This window comes from Trachemys scripta, chromosome 6 (genome assembly GCF_013100865.1).
Source record: "Trachemys scripta elegans isolate TJP31775 chromosome 6, CAS_Tse_1.0, whole genome shotgun sequence".
NCBI classification, from domain to species: Eukaryota; Metazoa; Chordata; order Testudines; family Emydidae; genus Trachemys; species Trachemys scripta.
This window is the reverse complement of record NC_048303.1, coordinates 30,205,193-30,224,364: the sequence shown is the minus strand read 5'-3', so window position 1 is coordinate 30,224,364 and position 19,172 is coordinate 30,205,193. Positions and strand designations below refer to the sequence as shown.

The window sequence follows — 19,172 nt, the reverse complement described above, 5'->3', positions numbered from 1 at the left end:
TTTTTTGTTGAAGAGAGAAGATATGGTCACTGCTGCAGCTTCAAACAGCAGCCTGGAAACAAGCTCTGTACCCCTGCCATCTTAAGTTACTCCTTTACTCCTCCAAAGTGATCAAAGCGGATGACAGGACTGGAGTGCAGCTGAAGGACAACTAGAGAGCTCAATGCAATGAACCTAGCCTCTGAGCTCCCCTGCCTTTACTCCTCTCTCCCTGATGGCACTTCAGAGTGCTAACAGGATAGGTGAGAAGTCTGCACTCTCTTTTCAATATAACTTGTCTCTCACTTTCCAAAGATAGTAGGTCAGTGATGACACCAGTGCTTTAAAATAAAACAAAGAAGCAATTCTTCAGCCACTATTAAAATTTATAGTGATTTCTTCTTTTATAGGTTTGTAATCCAATATTAGTTTTTAATTTCCCCCAGTATATTAGAATTGCAACACTTTCAACATAACTCACATAAGCAATACATTACGTATTCTTACCCACTTGGTTATTTCTATTAGCAGGTCTAAACTTGGCACTGAAACATATTTTGACGGCTATCTCAGTGTTCTTATTCAGCAGACTGATTTTCTCAGGTACAAATGATGCTCTTATGGACACATTTGCAATGCTTTGTGACCTGAAACAAAAGAGATGGCTACATGTGATTTCAAGGACCCGGAGTAAATCAGAAACTTAGTTCTGGGACAGGCCTATCTGTGACTATAATGTTTTTTATAATGGACCCCACTGTAAAATTTCACATCATGCCAGCCTGGTACAGTTATCTTTCTTTGATGAAATGGTTCTTTTCAATAGCTAATATTCTTTTTCAAATCTCTCTTATGTTGTCACATTAACTGATACAATACAATGGGAGATTTATGATAAGTTAATATTAATATTCTTAATATTTTAAATAATTGTTCATAAGATAGAATCAAGTTCTTGTATTTTTCCATAAGGAAAACTGCTATTGTTCTTTTAGGAAAGTCACTGACCTTAATGGTGGAGCAGAGCAGTTACATTTTTTTTCACACAAGTTAATTAAGAAGAAATGTAACTGTCATTAAGTGGTCAAGATTCCAAAGAATTGTTTTGAAGAACTGAAAAAATATTGCCAAGCAAATCCAAGATGATGTTTTGTTAACAACTGATTTTCCTGTTTGCATTTTACAATTTACATATATACTTTAATGAGCTTCAATTTTTGTCAAGTTAGATCAAATTCTAGAGTAAAGCAGAGATATGAATACCTTTTATTGATCAAACTAAAAGAAATGTTTCAAACAGCTTTCTAATGTATATATGGAATGCCTGCTGACATCAACCAAAGTTTCACTGTGGATAAAAGGTACTAGATGGCCATTGTTTTTCAATTTGATTTTATGATGCAAAAAGTGGCAATTTATTTATATTTTTAATTCTGTTACCAGTGCAAACCCATAATTCATAAAGTGTCTCTATAATATCCTTGGGGAGGCCTGGTGAGGACATGGATAACCGAGAAGTGAAGCTATTTATCAAGCTGTGTTTCAACTTAGCACCATGCAATGTGCTGCACTCAATGGGTATGTCTACACAGCAAAGAAAACCCTGGGGCTTGCCCGTACCAACCAACTTGGGCTCACAGGACTTGGGCTGTGGGGCTGTTTCATTGCTGCGTAGACTTCGGACTTGGGCTGAAGTATGGACTTCTAGGACCCCACGAGGGGTCCCAGAGAGGGTCCCAGAGCTTGGGATCCAGTCTGAGCCCAGAAGTGTACACAGCAATGAAACAGCCCCGCAACTCAAACTCAAGTTGGCTGACAGTTGCTGTGTAGACATTCACAAGTGCTTCCCAAAGCAATACTGGGTAACTGTTCTTGTTTTTATGTGATGAAACTTGTAAACTGTCTTGGCAGGTATGCATTGTCCACAGGACAGAAAAGGTTAATTTTGTCAGAAATAGGTGCCAATTTTATTTCACTGCTCTATTTGCTTACTCTATAGAACAGCTCTTCCAAACAGGTCACTCCATTATTCGTTACTGGCAATTGAAAATAGGGTAGTCCAACACTATTTTTCAACTAGATACTCTATTAGCATAATCATGAGAAAACAAATGCGTTAGTGCCATACACATGCCATGAGTGGAGGTGGGTTGGAGGTTGGGGAATGTTTTGCTATTTCGTTAAACAAATGCACTACTTATATCCAAAATATTAAAACACTGGCCAAAATAATTGACTAACCAGAGTTGAACCACATTTCCATCGGCACCAATAGATACATCTGTAATGCCATCACCATTTAAGTCTCTATGGCCATCTACTGATCTTCCAAAGTACAGGAGTGGTTGTCCGAAAGCAGAATTTGATCCTAAAATTTTCTAGAAAAAGAGAACTTGATTACTGACAAACAGCAGCATAAGCATTTGATTTTCACAGTTATTCTATTAGGATGCAACATATTTGTTTAGACAAACTCTTTTGTGGATGGTCTCTCTATTATTTGTAAGGGTTCCTTTTTTCTGAGACAGCAAATATTTTTTTTTTTTAAATCTTGGAAGTAAATTGACCAAGCAGACAGATTGCTGCATGCCAACTAGTCATTATTGAAAAGCTTTATTTCCATCTCACATGAAGCAATTCTCAAGGACTGGAAAATTTAACAAATCTTCTAACAAAACTTTTTTGCATCAGGAGAATTCTCATGAGAGAAACATGTTACAATATTATTATTTCAATCTATGGGATTTGGGTATCTAATTCCCCTTTGTGCCTTTGAAAGTCTCCTCCTTAAATACTATACTTTTAAAGCCTTCACATTTGGAATTAACCCAATATTTTCTGGTGTGCACCAACTCTATAAGGCTAAATAATGGGCTGCCTAAAACCTTTTCTGGAAATGAGTCAACTTGGTGTACAGGATTAAAAATGTAACTATAGATTCAGTGGGCTAGGCTTCCTCCCAACAAATGTTCACGTCACCTATCTCTGTACCCCTAGCTATCAGCTACACAGGTGTTATCCTGGGAGAATTTAGAGCTGGCATATGGTGGAAGAAAAGGAAGTGATGCTGAAAATAGCCAGTAAGAGTCTACCGAATATGACACAGTATTTAAAGGGGATAGAATACCAGCTAACAAAAAAACCCTCATTATATCAAATCCTTTAGTTTGAATCTAGCTGAATTTTGTATCACATCACAAGCCTTTGAATACAGTATTATGTAACAAAGTTATTTACCTGTGAATATTTGGTACGTATAGTCCTTAGATTGCCATTGTAAATGTAAACTGCTCCAGAGTTCTGATTTTCTAAAGGTGCACCTATTATCACATCATTAAAACCATCCAAATCAATATCTGAAAGGGTCGCCATAGCAGATCCAAATCGAGCATTTTCTAACCCTTGTGGACCTTCTAAGAGTTCTTGTTGATCCAAAATTCCCTTTTAAGAATAGAAGAAAGAACAAAACTACTATGTCAGTAGATTAAAGGGAAAAAATATCTGCATTATTCTTTTCCAATGTGCATTTCCTTGGACTTGCCAGCACTGAACTGTATATGCCATCATGTTACCTATTCACTTAGCTTTGTTAGGTCTTTCAGTCATAGCAAATGTTGCAGCAGAAAAATTAAAGCATGCAAAGAGAAGTATTAATTGCACATGTACATGCATTTCTGAGTCTTTACAATCCTCAGTTTCCTCATCTGATTGTTCTAAATGTTCCAAAATTTTTCAAATATCCATTGATACATTTTTAATGGTGAGAGTAATTAACCATTGGAACAATTTACCATCACTGACTATTTTTAAATCAAGATTGGATGTTTCTCTTGGATATGCTGTAGGAATTATTTTGGGGAAATTTTATGGCCTGTGTTGTACTGGAATGTCAGACTAGATGATCACAATATTCTGGCCTTGGAATCCATAAATGAATTGTCCAGCTTTGGATTACCAACTTTTACGCACTGAGAATGGAAATTCTTGTAACTGGACATAATTCTTTGAAACAGAAATGGAATTTCCTACTAGCTAATGCAAAACCCATTTGTGGAAACACTAGTATTCCTGACCTTCCTATTGCCAACTGAAGAAAAAGTGTTGAAAAACAGTCTATGTGGTAATATTGCATTATCTATCTTAAAAAGCATCGTCAAAACAAATATCTTTATGTTTGCCATGTATTCTCATTGTTTTGTACACAAATATGCTAGCTATGCTAGTCAGACTGTTTATCCACAATGGTTAGCACTTAATTCCTGTAGCACAGGCAAATTACATAATTCCATGCTATTTTAAAATTCGATTAAAAATATTAAATCATAGTTTTCCAATCATTTTCTATTTGCAAACGTGAAAAATCCATCCACTAGATGTTTGGGTTTTGTTTTTGTTTTTTTTCCCTATTATCAAAGTGAACTGTTGTATCAGCTCTCCTCAGTAGCACCTTCGTCCTGCTTAACAGCCTGGGGGAAAATGCTATTGACAGAAGCAGAATTAGAACTCTGAGCAGGTTGAGTTCTTTTCTGCCACTCCCAGTATTCTCCACATTCATTGGCTCAGTGTATGTGAGTTCTCACTCCCCAGCACCTCCGATGTTCTTGAAATGGCATTTGTTTCTCAGGCTCCCTACCAGGGGCCAGCACTCAATTAAAAAAAACAAAAAAATAAATGCAGAAAAGTTTCAGAGCAGATAGGGATTGATTCCTCCACCTAGTAATATAGGAAACAGCTTTGCAATCCTTAATTGCTACTCAAAGGCTTTGATGTAAGGGCTGCTGATTATGGCCCATAAGTATCAAATGCACTAGTTTTACATCAGTAGTTCTAACTAGAACTGATAAAATAGTAACACTCCCCATCCTTCTCTGTGTTTTCTATGCTGCATGGAGTCATACTGAATGTCTAGCATGAATATTCAGGTATCCACCATTCAGTCATAAGACTGTCCACAAACGCCAAGCATTTCAGGAATTTTACTACAAACATGTATTCATCTGAAAATATCTACCAGATGTTTGTTAATCTCCTGTTTTAAAAATTTCAGTCAGTCAATCAGGAGGCAGAAACAATATAATGTGGCCTAGGTGACAAATCCGACAACAGTGGACTCTGCTTCTTTTCAGCAGTACTTCTGTCCAAGGAAATCACAGCAAGAACTTGGTGCTAGAATTGAGAATATCATGGGTCTGTCATGAATGTGGATGTCAGATCTTGGTGCTAGCAACATATCCAGAACATGAACTTAGGTCCTTAGCCCTCCTCCCCACCCTCCCATCCTTTTTTTTACCTTTGTGATGGAAAACATATAAACTCTTCCCTCTTCTTTCTTTAGCTCATTCATGAACATTGGTGCAGCTACTAGCAGCACATCTGTAACTGAATCTCTGTTAACATCCACTGCACACACCACACTGCCAAAGTAGGAGCCAATCTGGAATTGATAACACAAGAGTAATTTATTTATGTCTTTTTTAAATTACACTGTTTCTGCACCTCATCCTGCATGTGTGTGTGTGAACAGTCCAACTGAATTAAATGGGACCGCTCACAAGAAAAGCAATTTGTGTAACATGCCTACGTGTTAGAAGATTCAGCCACTTACTGAATATCCATTATTACCTAACCCACTTTGTTTCTCTTCATTACTTTTTGGACAGCATCATACTGTTGCTGCTATGGCACTAACATAGTGTAATGAGACTATAAATGGAGAAAAGAGTGCTGTACAATTTATTTCTTTTTTAATGTTAAAATGTGTACATGAAATAGCCTGACCTGTGATTTACTTTTATATTTGTCTGCTTTCATAACATAAACATTCAAACTTTCAGCATCATGACAAGGCTTTTACAATGGAGAAAAAGGAATATCATGAACTTGCAAATCAATCTTGCGGTACCATCTCTCCTCCAGAAGACCTCACATGAAGAGTGGATGGATGTCAGTGGAGTCTCCCGCAACTAGAGGTATTTACATAGAGGGCCTGATAATGTTTTTCCCATACCTAATTGCCATGATTCCACGAGAGACTGTATCAAAGTTACAGAAAATCTCAAATTCACTGCAAGAGTGTAGCTACAGGGGAATGGACAGATATGATGCTAAACGTTTTGCAAGAAAAAAATAATTTTAAAAAGACATACATTACCGCTGCCAACCATGAATAACCAGTTTCAGTGCAGCATATCTACAAAATTTATGTCCATGAATAAAATGATTGTACTTGCCTGATCCCCTCTCTGGGACTGAACAACCATGACTCTGCCATGGCTGTCAATGTCATAAACCACTACTCTGCCAGTGTAGTTTGATCTTGGCGCACCAGCAACAAAATAGACAGTGTTTTGGGTTGAGATAATAGCGACAGAATAACCTAGAAAAGAAGTCAACATGACAGTTGTGAGATATTATCTAGTAAAGTAGGCAGACTTAGGGGTTGCCTACTAAGGTTATGAGCTAGGGCATGAACTTAAAGCTCAATAGCTATTCTGCACAAGCTCTCTGTGCAAACATTCTCATTCTGCACTTCCAAAGTGGATTAAGTTAAAACACATAAAGGCCCTTTGTAAAATAAGGCCAGGTCTACACTACAAACTTGCGTTGGTATCACTACATTGCTCAGGGATGTGAAAAATCCACAGCCTTGAGCAACAGTTATACTGTGCTAGTCCCTAGGGTAGACAGTACTATGTCGACAGAAGGACTTCTGTTGACATAATCCACCACCACTAGACACGGTAACTAACTACACTGATGGGAGAAGCTCTGTCGTTGGCATAGTAGTGTCTTCGCTGAAGCACTACAGAGCACAGCTGCACTGCAGCATTTTATGTGTAGACCTGCCCTAAGAGTGTCTATATGTGGAGCTAGTGCAGAATAGCTATTCCGCAATAACTATTCTGTACTATTTCCCTGCATACACAAGTCCTTAGTTACCCATTAGAAGAACAGAAGATGAAATGACATGGTGACCTAGCGGCAAAACACTGCACGGCCAGGTCAGAGATTCAAGTTTGGAAGTTATGTTGTCACTCATCACCTAGCTCACTTACACTTGCATTTATTTGTTAAGGAGATATGGTTTTCAGGGGAGGAGAGTGAAATACAACTGCTCCTGACCGATTTATAGGACAACACTGGCTTATAGAGCAAGAAGCAGACAACAAAAATGTCAGCTGAATGCAAATGAGAGTTAGGAAAAAAGGTGGCCCTGCAATGAAGGAGGGAGAAGGAACTAGAGGCCACCATCACAGCCATTCTTCAAATTGGGCCATGTCTGGGAAGGAAACCCACTGATTATGATGGGCTCAATGCACTCTCCCACAAGACACAAAACCACTAATCCCAGTTAATGAACACACTACAGTGCTTGACTGTACATGGTAGGATATGTTAACAGTCCATCAATCATAGGTTTCAGATTGATTGACTTTTTCTAAAAACTTTTAATCCTCTCCACCAGTATTATAACTTAAGCTGCTCTGCAGGAAATACCTTAATACTGGGAAGCATTTTAAGTACATATTATCTCTGTAAACCAGTTTTACTACATATTTTGTATTTCTATTGTATTACTACACTAAATTTACTTTAACAGAAGAGAACAAAAACATTTTGCTGTAAGGTTTAGGCTTACACTGAAGAGCAATTTAGTAGTAAAACTTGGAGAAGTTTTACCAGGCAAATGTAAACTTTTATTCTAAGAAGAGTCATTTTGGTGTTTAATGGCATTGATAAAGGGTAAAGGGATCAACCAGAGACTGCCGTACAGAAATCCCTCATTAGGATGGAAAAACAAGTCTATCAAAAATGAATGGTGAAAGCCTAAACAAAAACGGTGGTTTCCTGTATATTACAAGATATCTAACTCTTGGCTCTCACTGTTCCAAAGTACATATTCTATCAGTGTGGGGGATATAGCAGGTCACCAAGCTGTAAAGTTTGCTGGTTTTGGCTGAGAACAGAAATGTAAGTCAGAAAATTAATAGCGGATATAAATAAAATGTCTATTAAACTGCAGTGATGTTACTAAGAACATAAATCAAACTGGGAAAGGCCACTGAAGGAGTGAGCATGGATGAGTTGCTGACAACTAAATAAGCTTCTAACCTAAGGTCAAATAGGAAATATATATGCAAACAAAAATCAGGGATATAAACAGACCCCTGATTATAAACTAAGTAGCCTTTTTCAATCCCTGTAATTTCTTACATTCTTGTAATGTATGTGTCCCAAGAATTTTTCATCTTATGTCATTAATATTTCACTTAACATTCATTCAGAGTTTTAAAAATAATTAAAATGTGTCATTCCGTTTCAGTGAATCAATTGACCAGTAAATGAAATCCATTTATGTACAGAATTTCCCTTTCCTCTCAAATCAGTTCTTAAACAGGAGACTGTTGGAAGGTAATTTGCCATTGTTGCCCGTCTTTGATTAACTTTAGATATGCTACATAACAAATATTACAGCCCCTTACCTAAATACGAGCTATGGTTTCTGTCTTGTAGAATTTTTTCAAATGCTTGATTAGGGAATGTAGTCACTTGATTTGAGGTCTCCTGGACTACAGTCCCACTCCAATCATAAGCCCCAACAGCACCTAGCATCAGAACATCCTTAAAAAAATAAAATCAGAATTTTAGAGCTACCTACTCTTCCATAAGTACAAGGAAAGCAGAAGTTACAGTATATGTGTGGTGTAATCCATTTAAATTAATTATGTTTAGATACTCTAAACCCTCAGAGGTGAGTAAAATGACATAGTAATAACCTCCCTGTAACCCCAATCCTGACTCCTATATACACAATAGCTTCAATCACTGGAAACAACACTGGAGGCAGAAAAATATTTACAAATTTTTGCCATGCAGATGGACGCCTAAGAGAAGTGTGGGCTTCCCTCTTCTTCCTAAAGGTCTTTTAAAATGTAATACCCAATTAAGATAGTTTATGTATAAACTGTTTATATATGGTAATTACCTGCCAAAACCCCCATCAATTGGACTACAGTAGAACCTCAGAGTTATGAACTCCTCGGAAATGGAGGTTGTTCGTAACTCTGAAATGTTCTGTAGCTCTGAACAAAATGTTATGGTTGTTCCTTCAAACGTTTACAACTGAACATTGACTTCATACAGTTTTGAAACTTTACTAAGCAGAAAAAAATGCTTCTTTTCCTTTATTTTTTTAGTAGATTACATTTAACACAGTACTGTACTGTACTTGCTTTTTTTTTGTCTCTGCTGCTGCCTAATTGTGGACTTTTGGTTCCAAATGTATGTGTGGTTGACTGGTCAGTTCAGCTCTCTTGTGTGCGCAACTCTGAGGCCCTACTGTATTCAAATTCTTAAAGTTACTTGTGTGCTTAAGAACCCTGTTGAACTGATGCCTTAAAAAGGAAAATGGGAATAGAAAATATTTGCTCATATGCAACTTGCCTGACTAAGCAGAGAGAGATTGCTTAATTTTTGCTATATCCTGACTTTAACTGTCTCACAAGCTTAATGTTGCATTAATATTGAATTAATGTATTGAAATATGAATTCAACCTTTTATTCATGTAAACTTCCCTATTTTTTTTGTTTTTAGGGAAGAAATTAAAAATGGATATATGTATTAGGTTTGCAGAGCTTGAAAACTGCTTGAACTGCGGCTGGACTTTGCATATTTAGACTAGGAATTCTTTATTTGGTTGAGGTATCCTTAAACATGTTTAATATGAAAAAATAGTTTTAAAATGTGTTTATATGAAAGGTGCCAAAAACATTTTTAACTTTGAAAATACTACACACACGTTCTTCATACTTGAATTGTTACTTACATCTCCATGAATGTTAACAAACAAGCTTGTTTTGAAATATTTAGTTTCAATTTTCTGAGTTATTCAAGCACAAGACATCAAATTAGAACAGAAGAATTGTTCATTCTTGGTGAACTCAGAAATGGCTAAACTGATTTTGACCAAACTTAAAATAATAACGATAAAAAAAATCCAACCCAATTTGCATAATTTGTTTGGGAAAATTATAAGCAGCTGAAGAAAAAAAAAAAAAGAGGAGCGCTTAGAATAGAAGCCATTATTCAACATTAATGCTACAATAAAAAGTATTATTTCACTTTTCATTATGGTATATTTTCTCTCTCCTTGCAACCATGATGTAATTTAGTTTTGTGGTACTACAGATAGAACCACTTGTGTTCCACTTTTCTGGTTTATATTAGAAGAAAATACAAATGAAATTTGATCTGTATATTGCATTGTTGCTTATTATTCTTATTTTGTTAAATTTATACATGAACTTATGTATATGTAATTATATCTACATATTTCATTTGAGACAGTTTTTATATCATACCAGCATTATACACTACATGATTAAATATACGTACCTTTTTTTGTGAGTAATACGCACTGAAGCCCACTTGTGACATTTCCATTTGGAATGTATCACCTTGATCGGTACCTGGTACAATAACCATTATTTTGAAAGTTATTCATGTATCATTAAGTCTGTTGAACATTATTGTTGCTACATATTGGCCCCAATCCTTCTGCCATTGAAGTCAGCTGAAGCATGACTGGAACAATTTGTCAAATAAATAATTTGCTCCCAAAAGTTCACCCAAAATATACACAACAGTTGTAGAGTATGGAAATCTAATTGGTAAAAAGGTAATAATGTTTATCAAGATTTTAATAATGAATGGGTCACATCAGCATTTATCATACATTCATGCAAAGACAGCCTGTAACCCCTTAATAAAAACAGGGAATAGATCCTTAGCTGGTGTAAACTGTCAACAACTCTTCAGCTCCAATGGGTATATTACCTTCTATGCTAAATATGCGTTCTCCCAGTGTTCCTGCTTCTTCCAATAGTGCAGCCTCAGATGACACGTTAAAAAAATACTTTTCTGTCGGAAGACTCGCAATTCCTTTGATTTCTTTAATTAAATTTTTAGTATCGAGTTCATTTCTGATTAAGTATCCCAAAACCTTGAAAAGAGAGAAAAACCTCAGTGTGGCTCCATTTCCCTCAGTATTACACACAGAGAGATATTTTATACGTGACAGGAAAATGAAATTAATGTGCACACTCCAGGCAAAGTCTGTAGTTTCCCTTGATCCTTCACACCCTTCCCATCATGGATTTTACATCAGCCTCCTGACATCTGTAGGTAAGGTGAACTGATGGGAATGCGTAAGAAAAAACGCAACATTCTGCCATTTATAATAAATATTAAGGTCTATAAACTGAATCTGAATTGCCCCTCTTTGCAACTGGTGCAGTCATTTCCACCCAGGCCAAAGGAGCACAAAGTGGATGTGTAATGCTACAAAAGCAGAATGGTAGAATTTTCCAATCCCTTCATACACGGTAAACGACTATCCAAGGTGTAGGGCAGCAGAGGATCAAGCCCTGCATTCTGAATTCATTTTATTGAACAACTTACCAACTTTGAAATATCTTGTATTTCATACACAATGGGAACTAAAAAGAATATCACTGAGAATATCATGAAAGCTTATGCTCCAATACATCTGTTAGTCTTAAAGGTGCCAAAGGACTCTCTGTTGCTGGATAACAATAATAATTCGAATGAATTAAAGCCTGCTGATATTACAGTGGTTCCTAAAGATGAACTCCCTCTGCGTCCCAGTCTCGCTGATATAATGATTCATGAATACTTTTAATTAAATCAGTCTCACCAAAATTACAGCATTAATTCTAGTATTACTTACAGCTATGCCAAATCTGGTTATTTTGTCCTCATTGCATTTAGTTATCACTTCTTTCAAACTTGAGCCATCATGTGATTCACCATCTGTCACAACGACCATTACTTTTGTGGCTGTGGGCCGTCCACCAGATTCAGAGGAAAAAGCCTGACGTCTGTGATAAATAAAGCACTAGACTTATTAAATGCGAATGTATATAATGTATGCCATTTTATATGCATATTTTAATGAATGCTTCCATCATTGACTTAGAACAAGTGCATCTGGAGTGTTTTTTTTACTGTAACACATAGGCCCAGATTTTTAAACATATTTAAGCACTGCTGTGCCACATCTGAGCTGTGCTATGCCTAACTGATTTTAGCTCTCATTTTTAAAAGGGATCTAGGTATTTAGGAGTCTAAATCCCTAAATTGTCTGTCAATGGGATTTTGGTTCCTAAATTCCTAAATCACTTTTGAAAAATCATATTTAGGCTCCTAAATCAGTTAGGTATAGCACAACAGTGCCTAAATATGTTTTAAAATCTTGGCCAAAATCCTTCATTAATAATAGTTTAGTACTTACTGCACTTCTTGCCTTCAAAGAACTGTTCAAACATCAAAACCTGAAACATTTTTTGGTCAGATATGTGAAAATTTTTATCTGAATAATCTTTAATCTGAATTTCCTGTGGAAATTTATGTTCTGATTAAAAAAAAAAATTGTCCAAAAATGTTTTGACCAGCTTTACTCTCAATACTCCTGTGAGGCAAAAAAAATCAAGGATTAGCTCCATTTTGCAGATACAGAGGGAAATGAAAACAAGGATGATCCCTGTGGCACCACTATAAATTTGGAACCTACTGTATTCAGAATCTATCCCTAAACAAGTAGCCCAAGGTCACTGAGTCAGTTAGTGTTCAGACCCCTATTAAAAGTGCAGTTCTATTCTGAAAAATGATTGTGTAAAAACAGTGCCTGCTTACTTAACAGATCATTCCCCGTGTGTGTAATTTGAGTTATTTACTGCCCAAAATAAGTTTTTACTACTTTTTACTGCTGCTAACACTACAAAGTCAAAAGTCCCATTGGAGAAAGGGTTTGATTCTGTGATGGTTCTCTCACAATCAACCAAGGCCTTATCCTGTAAACATTTAAACATGTGCAGTCTCATTGAGTCAATGAGCAAAATTTGCCTCATAAGTCATTTTGCATCTTTCTTAGGAACTAATCATGGAAGGTAGTGAGAACCTTCGGAGAGGTTCTTGAGCACTTTAATTCCCCAAGAGCACCAGAGGCAGTACTAACCTCTCAAGAAGTGCTCAACACCTTCCAGGATCGGTCTTTAGTTACAAAAGTAGCATAACAATTATTAGTGCACTTTACCTTGCATAGTCAATTGCTTTGAAAGTATTAGTCAAGTCTCCTCCTTTTTGAAAGGTCTGTGACATTGCTTTAACAACATCATCTTTTGTTTTGTAGGTATTCAAGTTGAACACTACCCTTGGATCATTACCATACTGAATTAAGCCCACCTAAACATCATCGCAAAAAAAAAAAAAAGTTAGATTGTCATGCATTCAAATCAATTACACAGAATTAAAATACCAAATTAATTGTCAAACTGATACACAGGATCTACGGAGGATTAAAATTCAAAATGATCTTGATCGACTGGAGATATGGTCTAAAATAAATAGGATGAAATTCAATAAGGACAAATACAAAGTGCTGCACTTGGGAAGGAATAATCAGTTTCACAGATACAAAATGGGAAATGGCTGCCTAGGAAGGAGTACTCAGGAAAGAGGTCTGGGGGTCATAGTGCACCACAAACTAAATGTGAGTCAACAATGTAATACTGTTGCAAAATAGCGTTCTTGTATGTATTAGCAAGAGTGCTGTAAAGCAGGACACGAGAAGTAATTCTTGCACTCTACTCCGCACTGATAAGGCCTCAACTGGAGCACTGTGTCCAGTTCTGGGCACCATGTTTTGGGAAAGATGTGGACAAATTGGAGGCAGTCCACAGGAGAGCAACAACAACAACTAAAGGTCTAGGAAACATGACCTACCAGGAAAGATTGAAAAAATTGGGCTTGTTTAGTCTGGAGAAGAGAAGACTGAGAGGCAACATGATAACAGTCTTCAAATATGTAAAAGGTCATTATAAAGAGGAGGGTGATAAACTGTTCTTCTTAACCACTGAAGAGAGGACAAGAAGTAATGGACTTAAATTACAGCAAGGGAGATTTAGGTTAGATGTCAGAAAAAATTTCACAGCTGTGAGGGTAATTAAGCACCAGAACAAATTGCCTAGGGAAGTTATAGAATCTCCGGTCATTAAAGGCATTTAAGAACAGGTTAGACAAAAAACTGTCAGGGAATGTCTAGAGCAGTGGTTCTCAAACTTATTTGATCACCCCCCCCATTCTTTGTGTCTGTAGTTGTTTATGCCCCCATCCCTTGCCACACAAGTACATAGACTGCCACCCAGCTCTGAAAGTAGAGCGGAGAGCAGCAGCTGCTGGCCAGGCACCCAGCTCTGAAGGCAACTCTGCGCCAGCAGCAGCGTACAAGTAAGTGTGGCAATGTAAAAAGTGATATTTGTCAATATCACTTTTCACAGCAGACTTAGTGCCCCATTGCCACCCTTATTTCTGCGCTGCTGCTGCTGCCCTGGGGCTGACAGCTGGAGCCCCACCACCACCTCCAGGTGAGGGATTGGGAGAGGGGAGAGGAAAGCGAGCCTGAGCCCAGGCTGCCTCCCAGTGAGGGATTGGTTGGGGGGAGGGAGGAAGGAGGAGAGCCTGAGCCCAGGCAGCCTGCCAGTGAAGATGTGGGGATGGGAAGAGGGTGAGAGGGAGAGCACGAGCCTGGGCTGCCTCCCAATGAAGGACGGAGTAGTGGGGAGGAGAGCCCAAGCCCAGATTGCCTCCTGGTGAGGAACAGAGGAGCAGGAGAGGGGAAGGAGAGCCCAAGCCTGGGTGGCAGGTTCTGGCTGTCCCCTTTATCCTTTCCCCCCCGCCTCCCAGATGTGCATGACCCTTCTGCCCGAGCCCCAACACCAGTGGGTTGACAGTTGGAGCTCTTTAAAAAAAAAAAAAAAAAAAAAAAGGCACACAGCTCACACCTCCCTGGACACATTCCCATGCCTCCAAATGGCATGCCCAATAGTTAGAGAACTGCTGGTCTAGATAATACTTAGTCCTGCTTCAGTGCAGAGGACTGGACTCAATGACCTATCAAAGTACCTTCCAGTCCTACAATTCTATATACAAGGTGGTATATTTTTCCTTCATCACATACAACCCCAATTAACATTATTGCCCGTGTTTGGAAAGTAAAACATAATGTTACAAATTCTTACAGTAATTTACATCTTGTTTCTTTATCTATCCTACTCAACAATAAATGAAGACACGATCTACTTCTTTGTGCTAGACTTCTTTCCCCCCTAAAAGTTCCCTACATAGCTTCCAACACTGCATTTCTACTGGTGGGTGCTCTAGTATAGATACAGAGCAGTCAATATTTTTTATCACTATCTCACCTAGACCTGCTCTATAGAAATTCCATAGGAAATTACTTGATAACATTGTACATCCCTTTTATTTTACAGTATAAATTAATAATAGAGAAGTATATTAAGACATACATTTACCATGGTGAAGAAGAAATGAAGATACTAAGTATGTGTTATATGGCTGAGTAAATACTGCCAAGGTTTTTGAAATTTCTAAACTTGGAGTGATTGAGCTTGCAATCTTAATATTGTGTCAATACTAGTATTTTGCATTTAGTTTTCAGGTTTTAAGGAAAAAAATTAAAAGAAAAAAAATCCTGAGAATATTAGCTTGAGCAACCTTAAAAATTGAATTTTAAAGTTCCTTGCCCCTATTAGACTCATAAGTTCCATTCTACACAAGAATGTGATTTGTACACCTCAGAACCTTCAGGTGAAGTTCTTAGGCGCATAGCTGCTGGATCAAATTAAATGCACCTCTATTTAAGTGCATACTTTAGTCTTCAGGAAAATTTCCACTGCTGGTCATAAAGTGATTTTGATGTATCAAGGTATCTCAAAACAAAAAAATGCTAGCTTACATTAAGACAATGTTTGCTAGAACACTGTCTAAAAATAGGTGATTAGTTCTTTTTAAAAAATGGGGGGAAATCCTCCTCAAATTTAAAAATATCATTTTTCTCAAAATCACCACTTTCAGAGAGAAACAAGCACGGAAAATTCTGCACCAATGATGTAGATTTTGGAAAGCTATGATTATATGAAAAGTGGGCTTAAAATGGAAAAGGTTTTACAACTTTAGCCATACTGAGAGTAATGAGCTATAAAACTCGGGGGGGCGGGGGAGGGAGGGAAGATGTATTCTGCTCTCAATATATGCACACAGCTCAAATTTTAATGATTGTTACACATCATTATTAAATGGAGAATAGACCTTTAAGTATACTGGAAATAATCTAGATCTCTCTTTTGACACAAACTATGTACTGGAATAAATTAATCAAAATGGAATATTCCCTTTTGAAACATTAGTTAGCTTTATGACAAAAGCCCTGATCCTGAAAGATGCTCAACTACTGCAAATCCCAGTGACTTTAATGGGAGCTGTAAATATTCAGGCTCTCTCAGGATCAGACCAGGGGTTAGCTTTATGTTAGCAAACTTAATTTCCTTTAAGTTTGTCACACATAGCTAATAAAACTCATTGCTACCTTCCTTCTGTTTCAAAAAATGTTTTTTGACTTACCTGAGTTTTTGTGGGGCCTATATCTAAGCCTTGGACAAATTTTGTCAAAAACGCACTCACTGCAGTCCACGGATAAATGCTGTTTGACTCATCACACACAACAACAACATCTATGAAGGAGGAACAGTCTAAAAGAGAAAAGATAATGACTGATAAAAGGACATTGAATGCATAAAATTTACTTATAACTCGTGAGCCAAATCCAGATGTTCATACCTAGTCCATATCCAAGCAAACTTCCGTTGATGTCACAGGAGGTTTGCCTGAATGAGAATAGAATAAAATCCCAGCCTGATACGGAGTCTGCTTACACTTGTGTTACACAGATGTAAATGCATCAAAAATCAGTGAAGTTACTACTGATTTTCACCAGTAAGTGAGATTAGAATCAAGCCTTGAGTATGAACCTCAGGATTAGGCTCTTTTAAACTGAATTTTAAAAAATTCAAATGTAATCACTTTAGGATTCCATTACATGACATCTCTCTTCATTTCAATGGATTTATTTATTACTGAATCTATTTTACATGCATTGCCTTACTTTGAAGAGCAGGTGAAAAGCTTCTTAAGATCTGGAAACTTGGACTGATTTCAGAACAGACTCCCGTTGCATAGTACTGACTTCCACACTGCTGGGCCCACAAAGGACCACAAGTCTTTAAAAAATAAAATGAGGAAAATATAAAAACAACATGTAAGCTGTCATTTCACTATTTTACATATCTTCATGACAGTGTCACATTCAAATACAGCACAGGAGATCAGTGGAATAGCTCCCTCCCAGGTAGACACAATTTTGACTGAGACTAACCACGAGGTGGCACTGTTACCATGAGTTGTTTCTTATGTACACACACATACATACACACACATATTATTTTATAGATACACACACACACACACAGTAGCAGTTTGTCTTTGGTATTTGCTGTAGAATACTTGCATTATCTGTTAACTACCCGTAGGGCATGACCAAAATGTTTTCTGTTGGCTCATGAGGTGTTTTGTGTGTGTGTGTCTCTCTACACCATGAAAATAATGGATTTACTAATTTGAGAATTCTTTGTTCTTTTGTTCCACAAAAAAATATATTTCAAAACTGTGGTTAAGACATTTATAACTTCTTTGTTTCTCTCTACTAACTTCAGTCTTGATCGTAGAAGGATTTTTGCAAAAATAAGTAGAGAAAGAAAAAGACACATGTGAAGACTATATTTTTTAGAGACCCAAGGTGGGTGAGGTAATATCTTTTATTGGACAGAAGCTGAACATAAGAACAGCCATACTGAGTCAGACCAAAGGTGCATCTAGCCCAGTATCCTATCTTCCGACAGTGGCCAATGCCAGGTGCCCCAAAGGGAATGAACAGAACAGGTAACCATCAGGTGGTCCAATAAAAGATATTACCTCACCAACTTTGTCTCTCTAATATTCTGGGACCAACACGGCTATAACAACACTGCATAAGGCTATATTTTTTGTCATTTAGGGTCTTTAAATTTTTTTCTGTTCCTTCCATGCATGGCAAGAATTTAAAAGTTGAAGTACCAAATTTAAAAAAATGGATTTGTTATAGCAGATGTTTCATAGGCAGGGGCAGGTTCAGAGTTTTTTACTAAGGCCAATGTAAACTAAAAAGAAAATAAGATATAGGTCTTGATGCTCCAGTGTGCTGGGATCTCCCTCAGTGCACCAGAACGGCAGAATGGGGGACAAAAGGGGCTTTTATGCCACCTTTCCACCCACACCCCATGATCTTGGGGTCAGCCAGAAGATGGCCAAAACTCCTCTTACTCCCAGAACACCTTAAGAACATAAGAACAGCCATACTGGGTCAGACCAATGCTCCATCTAACCCACTAGCCTGTCTTCAGACAGTGACCAATGCCAGGTGCCCCAGAGGGAATGAACAGAACAGGTAATCATCAAGTGATCCATCTCCTGTTGCTCATTCCCAGCTTCTGGCAAACAGAGGCTAGGGACACCATCCGTGCTCATCCTGGCTAATAGCCATTGATGGACCTATCCTCCATGAACTTATCCAGTTCTTTTTTGAACCCCGTTATAGCCTTGGCCTTCACAACATCCTCTGGTATGGAGTTCCACCGGTTGTCTGTGCGTTGTGTGAAAAAATACTTCCTTTTGTTTGTTTTAAACCTGCTGCCTATTAATTTCATTTGGTGACCCCTGGTTCTTTTGTTATGAGGAGTAAATAATACTTCCTCATTTACTTTCTCCACAAGAGTTATGATTTTATAGACCACCGTCATATCCCCCCCAGTCGTCTCTTTTCCAAGATGAAAAGTCCCAGTCTTATTAATCTCTCCTTATACGGAAGCCGTTCCATACTTTCTACACTGAGGATGCCAGGAAGGTATGGCATTGAAACAAAGCAGTGCAAATAGGACATGTGTTGGCCAGGTCTGGCTCAAAATGTTTATTGAGGACTACAGATACAACACACATTTTTGCAACCCCAGAAACATTTTATTAATATACAAAACAATTATATTCTAATTAATCTTAAATTTATTTTTCCTTCCTGTTAAATAGTCTACTGTAATCATACCTGTAATATCCAGTCAGTGTTAATGAATTCACATGGATCAGGAAAGCTTTTGAACAGAAAGTGGCTCACGCATATATATATATATATATATATATATATATATATATATATATATATATATAT

The 19,172-nt window shown here is 37.4% G+C and overlaps 1 protein-coding gene across 1 annotated transcript in view; it reads right to left on the bottom strand.

Annotated features, from left to right (window-relative positions):
* The window catches only part of ITGA2 (integrin subunit alpha 2), a 101,175-nt gene that overhangs the window by 28,880 nt on the left and 53,123 nt on the right, over window positions 1-19,172 (bottom strand). The window contains exons 5-16 of the mRNA XM_034774268.1: window positions 17,022-17,136; window positions 16,481-16,608; window positions 13,095-13,243; window positions 11,730-11,880; window positions 10,817-10,982; window positions 10,376-10,449; window positions 8,463-8,601; window positions 6,210-6,355; window positions 5,270-5,413; window positions 3,217-3,420; window positions 2,221-2,357; window positions 487-626 (exon numbers count right to left, since the gene is read on the bottom strand). Of these exons, the coding sequence (XP_034630159.1) occupies window positions 487-626; window positions 2,221-2,357; window positions 3,217-3,420; window positions 5,270-5,413; window positions 6,210-6,355; window positions 8,463-8,601; window positions 10,376-10,449; window positions 10,817-10,982; window positions 11,730-11,880; window positions 13,095-13,243; window positions 16,481-16,608; window positions 17,022-17,136 (1,693 nt within the window). The remainder of the gene's footprint in view (window positions 1-486; window positions 627-2,220; window positions 2,358-3,216; window positions 3,421-5,269; window positions 5,414-6,209; window positions 6,356-8,462; window positions 8,602-10,375; window positions 10,450-10,816; window positions 10,983-11,729; window positions 11,881-13,094; window positions 13,244-16,480; window positions 16,609-17,021; window positions 17,137-19,172) is intronic.